Source organism: Gastrolobium bilobum, unplaced genomic scaffold (genome assembly GCF_033153095.1).
Source record: "Gastrolobium bilobum isolate Gb01-03AN ecotype WA unplaced genomic scaffold, APGP_CSIRO_Gbil_v1 utg15403, whole genome shotgun sequence".
Lineage (NCBI taxonomy): Eukaryota > Viridiplantae > Streptophyta > Magnoliopsida > Fabales > Fabaceae > Gastrolobium > Gastrolobium bilobum.
The window spans coordinates 490,333-499,325 of record NW_026898870.1 but is presented as its reverse complement, the minus strand read 5'-3'; the positions used below and the strand labels follow the sequence as shown (position 1 = coordinate 499,325).

At 33.1% G+C, this 8,993-nt stretch overlaps 1 protein-coding gene across 1 annotated transcript; it reads left to right on the top strand.

The window, feature by feature from the left end:
* The first annotated feature begins 229 nt into the window (after positions 1 to 229).
* LOC133284931 (probable linoleate 9S-lipoxygenase 5) lies at positions 230 to 7,147 on the top strand. The gene is made up of 9 exons (XM_061482068.1): positions 230 to 509; positions 2,947 to 3,236; positions 3,403 to 3,643; positions 4,272 to 4,610; positions 4,715 to 4,800; positions 4,953 to 5,060; positions 5,191 to 5,495; positions 5,696 to 5,959; positions 6,189 to 7,147. The coding sequence occupies exons 1-9, from the start codon at positions 317 to 319 to the stop codon at positions 6,940 to 6,942; spliced, it is 2,580 nt and encodes an 859-aa protein (XP_061338052.1). The 5' UTR covers positions 230 to 316; the 3' UTR covers positions 6,943 to 7,147.
* Positions 7,148 to 8,993: the final 1,846 nt, after the last annotated feature.

Below are 8,993 nucleotides of genomic sequence, written 5' to 3'. Positions count from 1 at the left end.
AAATGACACAACATTATTTTATGTGTAAAATAAACGTTTACTATACAAAATTATACGAAATAATGAATTTGTAAATATTTATATGAAATGATTAATATTTCTTTGAATTAGTCAACTCGAAGGTAAACGAAGTAAAATTTGTGATACAAAGTTGGGTTAATTTCTTCCATTCTATCTATAAAAGGCAGAGACCATTGTGTTGCTTCTTCTCAATTCACATCACAAACATTTAACAGCGTTAAACATTTAACAGCGTTACCCTCTTGTTACTCTGCCAAAGTGCTAAGTCTACTGCTTCTGCTGCTTTTCTCTCAAGATGTTACGGAACATCATGAACGCTTTCACCGGAGACGACAATAAACACCCGAGAGTTAAAGGGACGGTGGTGTTGATGAAGAAGAATGTGCTGGACTTTAACGATTTCAGTGCCTCAGTTCTTGATCGTCTTCATGAGTTTGTGGGTGAACGAGTTTCTTTCCAGTTGATAAGCTCTGTCAACGTTGACCCTGGTCAGTTCTTTCCTTCCTTCATTTTCCTCTCTGTCTGTTTGTGTTTCTGCGATGGTTCGTGCTCTCTGTCTTAGTATATGTTTTCTGTGTCCAAGAAAAAGGAAAAAGAAAATTAAATCATGACTTCTAATTTTGATGATTTTTTTTCTTTAAATCTTTACTCTCTAACTCTATATGGTCAAAATAATCTTCTAAAATTTTCTCTTCCAATCCTTTTATGAAAAGCTTGAAGGGTTCCCTTCCAAGTTAGAATTTATACTTTGATGGGAATTAAGTGTAAGTGATAATTGTTATCAAAAAAAAAAAAAAAAAGTGTAAGTGATAATTAAACAAGAAATATATAAGTGAAATATTTTTTTAATATTTTTTTCTTTCAAATTCGATGAGATAAAACATGCAAGTAAGGATTCGGATTGTCTATATACACGATCTCAACCTTTAAAAGTGTTTTATTTACTATAAAATATACATTATAAAATTTACAAAACAAATGACAACCGATAAAAATGGTTAGTTGCATTTGTTTTTGGGAATGTTGATGATCCTTCTCCGTACAATATTTTATGGTTTTATTAATATTATGTCATAGAGACAAATTTATGAGCTCTATCACTTGAAAAAAAAATGATACAATTATTGTAAAAGAATGTGTAAGACTAAAAATTTATTTCACGTAGAATAAGAATAGTTTTTTTTTTCGTGAGAATCATTCCTAGTACGAGTCAACTTGCTGTAGTCTTCAGCCAGTGGTTTTACAAAACAATTCATGACGTGATTAATAATACGACAAATTATAGAGTCATATTCGATCACAGTTCACACTAGCAGATTTAGCAAAATATATTATATTGCTAAGTCAGACATATTATAATAACAGTTCACACTTGGGAAACAGCATGAAAATAAATATAGAATTAAGTGTACTCAGGAGTTGTCAATTTTACGAGTTTAAAATGGATGCATTTGCAACTCTGCATCTATTTTTGTGGCCTAGAAAAAAATGATTATCCTTTTTCGATCCGCAAGGAAAAACAGTCTAGCCTTATCAGATGAAGAAAATAGAAAACAGATAGTGAAGTTGTCCTCAAAATTAAATTTATAGCGAGTAGAATATAATTTTGAAAGGTAAATTTATTTATTTATTTTTCTTTCCATGTGTGGAATTTAATTTTACGGTAAGTTCCTCACTACTTTTTTTTTTGTATAACTTTTCGTATACTTTATCTAAATTTCTATTGGATGCTTTATGCTAAGTAATATCTATTCTGTTATACTATAGTGGTTTTCATCTTTTGTCATGATGGGGTCAATAGTCAAGACCAGTGCTCTGGAAAATGACTTCCACCGACCCTCAACTACGAGTCTACGACTCAAATTTTTTTAATATTTTTTTTTTTTTTTTTCTAAGATTAAGCAGCCTGATTGGAAATTATCTATGTTATTAAATTTACATGGACTTCTTAGGAAGAAAACTTCAACTATGGCATCTGAAATCTGCATGTTATTGAACTATTCGTGCCTGTTTTTTTTTTTGGCAAACTATTCTTGCCTATTTTTAAGTGTAGTTAAAATATAAATTAAAAGAAACAATATTTAAGAGATAAAATGTTTAAAGTAATAAATGAGATATGTATTATTATTAATTTAAGTAAAAAAAAAAAGAAATTAGAAAAAATATTTAAAATGATAAAAAAATTGCGTATAATTAATTCAAAGAATTTAAATTTAAAAAATAAAGAATGTCATATATAGTTATTTCATTATTTGACGAAGAGTAGACTAAGAAATTTAACCATTCTCGAAATTTTATTTATCCTTATAGTATAAAACATAGTCCTCATGTTTGAAAATGAGATAATCTTTTTTTTTTTTCTCAAAACACTTGACTTCATAATTATCATTTTTTAATGATTTCAAAAAACTCTAAAGATATTATTTTTTTAAAATTTTATTTTTATATTAAAATCTCTTATTTCTTCTCAAAACTCAATTATTTATACTCTCAAAATAATAATTTTCATTTCGAAATCTTAACTGTTTATATTCTTAATTTTTTTATATCAAGATTTTCTGTTTGAACTAATCCGGTTTTATTTATAAAATTAGAGTATATTATCTTCAGAGTTAAGAGATACACACAAAATTTTATTTACCAAAAAAAAAAAAAAAAAAAAAAAAAAAGAAGAAAGAGATACACACAAAATTTTAAGATAACAACATCATATACATGAGATAATTTATCCATCCTTTTAATTTTTTTTCTTAAATAATGACATATATCATTCTTAACCTCTTTTATTTTAAATTTTAAGTTCAATTTTTTTAATCAATTACTCATGTCTTCTTTATAATGTAAAATTTTTTAATATATAGTTCTTAGATTATATCTTGACATAATGGATAATAAAGTTTGAATATTATTTGTTAATATTTGTAGGGAATGGCTTGAAGGGGAAACTTGGGAAGCCTGCATATCTAGAAGATTGGATTACCACAATCACATCTTTGACAGCAGGAGAATCAGCATTCAGGGTTACATTTGATTGGGATGATGAGATAGGAACACCAGGAGCATTCTTAATAAAGAATAATCATCACAGTGAGTTCTATCTCAGAAGCCTGACACTAGAAGATGTTCCAGGGCAAGGTGTCATTCGCTTTGTTTGCAACTCTTGGGTGTACCCTTCAGATAAGTATGAAAAAGATCGCATTTTCTTCTCCAACAAGGTATAATAATATAACTGCAAACACAGCTATCGTGCATGTACTTTAAGTAACATTGACTATATTTTCACATTTTATTCTTAGTTAATATTTGTAGTTCATTCTGAGACTTGATGGAAGGAGCTTTTGCACTGTATGCTACAAGTTATATATTTTGCATTAATTGCAGACATACCTTTCAAGTGAAACACCAGTGCCACTACTTAAGTACAGAGAAGAAGAACTGCAGAATTTAAGAGGAGATGGAAAGGGACAGCTCCAAGAGTGGGATAGGGTCTATGATTATGCATGCTACAATGATTTGGGAAATCCGGATAAGGGTCCACAACATGCTCGTCCTGTTCTTGGAGGTTCTACCAAATATCCCTACCCTCGTAGGGGAAGAACTGGTAGACAACCCGCAAAGTCAGGTTAGGCTTTTATATTTGTGGTTTAGCTATTCATTCATGTCTGTTTTGTTTTGAAAATTAAGTTTCAGTTCTTTTCTGTTTCCTGTTGAATGTTGATGTGGCAAGAACATTTTATAACTTACTAGAGTAAAAAGAAAATGTGAAATTCCATAGTTGAGATGTTTGTTCAACTTAAAACTTAAAGTGTGGCTTTCTAGGATCTCTTGAAGTCAAGGGTAATGGGTAGAAGACATATATTAGTATAATTTCTATTTCCATTTTCATGTTATGTTGAAAGCTTCTCTTAATAATTGAGCCTATGTGGTGTTTGTTAATAACTTAGCAAATCAATACAGGGCAATACAGCTTGAACCATATGGTTAATTGTTCAACCTCTGTCATGTCAAATGGATCACATGTAGCACTTTTATGCCTCCCACAACCCCAGTTAGAGGAAAATAATATAATTTTATGAGATATGTATTGTTATTTTTGAATTTGACCAATATCATATTAAGTTTTGCTTCAGGTCAAGTTAAGTCAAAAGCTTAAATTGTCCTTTTGAGCTTAAGCTTAAACTGCTCTTTTTGTTGTAAATTTGGAATATTTTAGATGGAGTTGTTAATTTATTTTGTCGTCATCTTGGCAGATCCTAATTCTGAGAGTAGGCTGAATCTTGCCATAAGCCTAGACATCTATGTTCCAAGGGATGAAAGATTTGGTCACTTGAAATTGGCAGATTTTCTTGCCTATGCACTGAAATCCATAGTTCAAGTTTTCAAACCTGAGCTGGAAGCTCTATTTCACAACACCCACAATGAGTTTGACAGCTTTGAAGATATACTTAAACTCTATGAAGGTGGGATTCAGGTGCCTGAGGGTATTTTGGAGGATGTAAGGGATCACATCCCTGCAGAAATGCTTAAGGAAATTTTCAGGACTGATGGTGAAAAGTTCCTCAAATTTCCCATGCCTCCAGTGATTGCAGGTATTGTAGATAAGGACATGGGTAACTCATGATGTTATTTTGCTTGCAAGAACATAGAAAGTCATGCATTTTGGAAACCATTCCTGTTTTGGATTTTGGTGCAGAGGATAAATCTGCATGGAGAACAGATGAAGAATTTGCTAGGGAGATGCTGGCTGGTATAAACCCTGTCATGCTTTGTTGTCTCCAAGTAAGTCTAAGTGCTATTGATTAATTGTTAACAATTGGATTAAACTAAAGAATAGGATCTATGTTCTAATTGTTAAATTTACCTTAACTATAATTTTATGTTCTATTTGTCTATGATTTCTTTACCCTCGCATTCATCCTAAATAACTGCAGGAGTTCCCACCAGCAAGCAAGCTTGATCATAAATTTTATGGTGATCAAACCAGTACAATAGCCAAAGAACACATTGAAAGTAACCTGGATGGGCTCACGATTGATGAGGTAATTTTCAAGATTGATAGGATGCTGTGTTTTCACAATAAAATTTTGTGAAATCTTCATATCAGGAGTCAGTTATTTTCTTATACCTGAAGTTGAGATACATACTATTTATTTGTATTTGATTGAATAGGCAATTAGAGAAAAGAAGTTGTTCATATTGGATCATCATGATGCACTGATGCCATACTTGAGGAGGATAAACTCCACCTCTACAAAAACATATGCCAGCAGGACAGTTCTATTCTTGCAAAATAGTGGGATCCTAAAGCCACTAGCCATTGAGTTGAGTTTGCCACATCCTGAGGGAGATGAATATGGTGCCATTAGTAAAGTTTACATGCCTGTGGAACAAGGTGTTGAAAATTCCATCTGGCAACTGGCCAAAGCTTATGTAGGGGTAGTCGACTCAGGCTATCATCAACTTGTCAGCCACTGGTATAACTCTATCAGAGAAGCACAATCTTATTTCATGTTTGGTTAAGCATTTTTTTAGGAAAATAATCATTTTTTCCTTCTCAAAACAAAAGCTCTCTCAGAAAGCTGGAAAAAAAGAAGAAGTTTTTTTCCACCCAAATCCAAATATGCTAGTTTATCTATTGTTGAAATTCACTTTTGATATCTTACATGTGTCACAGGTTGCATACTCATGCAGTCATTGAACCATTCATTATAGCTGCAAATAGGCAGCTTAGTGTGCTTCACCCTATTCATAAGCTATTGCATCCTCACTTCCGTGACACCATGAATATAAATGCACTTGGACGGCAGATCCTCATCAATGCAGGTGGTGCTCTAGAGTCAACAGTTTGTCCATCCAAATATTCTATGGAGTTTTCATCAATGCTTTATAAGGATTGGGTTTTCCCTGAGCAAGCACTGCCTGAAGATCTTGTCAAGAGGTAAACCATACAAGCAAAAGACCATTGTTAAACTATCTATATCTATATCTATGTTTGTTTTTTTTTCTTGTTTGTTTTTTTCTGAATACAGTTAAATTCTATAGAACATATAGTGTGAACTTGTCCAAATTGGATAAGTATAACCATACTAACTTGGATGATATCATATTGAAATAGAAATGAGAGGAATTTTCCTGTTAATCAGTTTCTGCATCTTTGTTTCTTTCAGAGGAATGGCTGTTAAGGACTCAACTTCCCCATATGGCCTTAGACTATTGATTGAGGATTACCCTTATGCAGTTGATGGACTGGAGATTTGGTTTGCTATCAAGACATGGGTTCAGGATTACTGCTCCTTTTACTACAAGGAGGATGACTCAGTGAAGAAAGACACAGAACTGCAATCTTGGTGGAAAGAAATAAGAGAGGAGGGTCATGGTGACAAGAAAGATGAACCTTGGTGGCCAAAGATGCAGACACGTGAAGAGCTGATTGAAAGTTGCACTATTATTATATGGATTGCTTCAGCTCTCCATGCTGCAATTAACTTTGGCCAATACCCATATGGAGGCTACCCACCAAGCCGTCCATCTATGAGCCGGCGATTCATGCCGGAAAAGGGAACTCCAGAATACAATGAACTTGTGACAAATCCTGAGAAGGCTTTTCTGAAAACAATTACTGCACAGTTTCAGGCTGTTCTTGGCATTTCACTTGTAGAAGTCTTGTCTAGACATTCTACTGATGAGGTCTATCTTGGACAAAGAGACAGTCCATATTGGACTTCTGATGCAGAACCATTGGAAGCCTTTGAGAAGTTTGGCAATAAACTTGCAGATATTGAGGAAAGGATCTTGAGAATGAACAATGATGAGAAACTTAGAAACAGGGTTGGTCCAGTTAAGATGCCATACACCTTGCTTTATCCTACAAGTGAAGGTGGACTAACTGGCAAGGGGATTCCTAATAGTGTCTCAATTTAAAGGGCCTGTAGGGTCTTCTCTTTAGTGTGGATTGTCTGTGTTTTCTTTTTTAAATAGTGGCCGTAGGGGCCTTATCTACTTTTCTCTCTTTTCATTGTAGTGTGCAAACTTGCTCTATAGACTGTTGTGCCATTTGCTTTACCTTTATGGACTTATTGACTTATTTTGGGTTTAAGTCAAACTTCATGCACAAGAATGAAAGAAAAGATAATTCCCTAAAGAAATGATCCTAAAATGTAACCATATAGAAATATAAGAATCATGTTGCAGGAATGACACTGTTCATTCCTGCAACAAGAATCCGGCAACGTATTTTGAGTATACGGTGTCGTATCCTAATTTTGGTTTGACTTTTTTTTTTAAGCGTGGGACCTACACTTGATTTGTGTGTGCAGGAAAAATAGTCTTGTCATGTGACATAACAAAAAGCGAACCCATGTATGAAAGCAAGCTAGTTTTATTATAGATATGCAGCTATATCCTAAAACTCATATATTTCATTGTATCATCAAGATGAAAACTATCTTCAGCTGGCCTGTAGGCAATGCGGAGCCAAAATTTTGTTGAGAGGGCGAAATGTATATGTTTTAAAATTCATAATTAAAATAAAAAATTACATAATTTAATATAAAAAAATACTTATAATACATAAGTTACAATATAATATAGCACAATATAAATAAAATTGTTTACAATTCAAATTAACATAATATAAAAAACTAGAAATAATTTTATTACAAAAATTAAGATTACTTCATTATTTTTTTTTTATAATAAGATCACTTCATTTAAATCTTGCTCAATATTAAAAAAGTTCTATTTATTTATTATATATTTATAATTTACACAGATTATATGTATATATATTAAATCATTTGAGATTGACTAAAAATCAAAACCTATTTTAATATATTTTAATTTTAAAATTTTAAATTTATTTCTCATCTCTTATTTATTTATTTATTATATATTAATATTTACATAAATATCAAATTTATTTGAGATTGACAGAAAATATAATTAATTTTATTATGTTTAAATCTTTATTCAAATTCATTTTATCTATATCCTTTCTTTTTTTTTGAAAACTGATGGAATTTAAAAACAGCAACTACGAACTACAAAATCTGGGGCTAGCTATGCCCATGCTATCCCTCCTAAGTAGGCTCCTGCACTCTATCGGTGGTACATGCAAGACATGCAGGTCCCAATCACCATAACGGTGACCCAAATCTGCCAATTTATCCGCGACCATATTGGCCTCACGATAGACATGGCTAATCCTAATTTCCCATTGTCTATACATCAGGTCTCTCACTCTATTAACAATAGGAGTTAGAGGATGATGCTTATCACACCCTTTATTACTCAGGGCAATTTCCACTTGTGAGTCACCTTCGATCCAAAGCTTTCTAATGCTCGCATCCCACGCGATCTCTATGCCAAGAAAGAGTCCCCACAACTCAGCTCTAGTAGAAGAGCCACTCCCAAGATTACGGCAGAAACCACATAACCATCTTCCATTCTCATCCCTTATCGCCCTTCCACAACTGGACTTTTTACCACCTTGACAGCTAGAGCCGTCAACGTTCAGCTTGCACTAACCCGTAAAAGGAAACTCCTATCGTATGAGCTTTTCCTCTCTCGCCAGCGTAGTAAGACCATGGGTACTAAAAATCCTTTGAGCTTCATATATATGCTCCATGAATATTCTTGCTTCTCTAATCACAGCCCCCTGAGAGGAAGTCTTGTTCTCAAACACTAGTTTATTTCGAGTTTTCTAAATGCTCCAACACAGCACTCCGAAAAAATCCTTCCAAGTAAGGTTCTACACTTTTTCCTTGCAACTGAGATTCTTAACTACCCATGTCTGAAGAGGTGTGTTGAAAAAGTCCAGCCACTGGTTGTTAGGAATTATTCCCGCCTATAACTCCTGGCTCCACCTGCAGTCTATCAAAAGGTGCAAGGTATCCTCGCAGAAGGCATTACATCTAGGACATAAATCAGTATCCGAAAGGTGTCTCTCTTTTCTCTTCGAATTGGTCAGAAGG

Bases quoted from the DNA above. Each gene is read 5' to 3' on its own strand.
- LOC133284931 (XM_061482068.1), top strand. From the start codon at position 317: ATGTTACGGAACATCATGAACGCTTTCACCGGAGACGACAATAAACAC. The intron at 510-2,946 runs GTCAGTTCTTTC...TAATATTTGTAG, and splicing joins CTCTGTCAACGTTGACCCTG to GGAATGGCTTGAAGGGGAAA. The intron at 4,611-4,714 runs GTATTGTAGATA...ATTTTGGTGCAG, and splicing joins CATGCCTCCAGTGATTGCAG to AGGATAAATCTGCATGGAGA.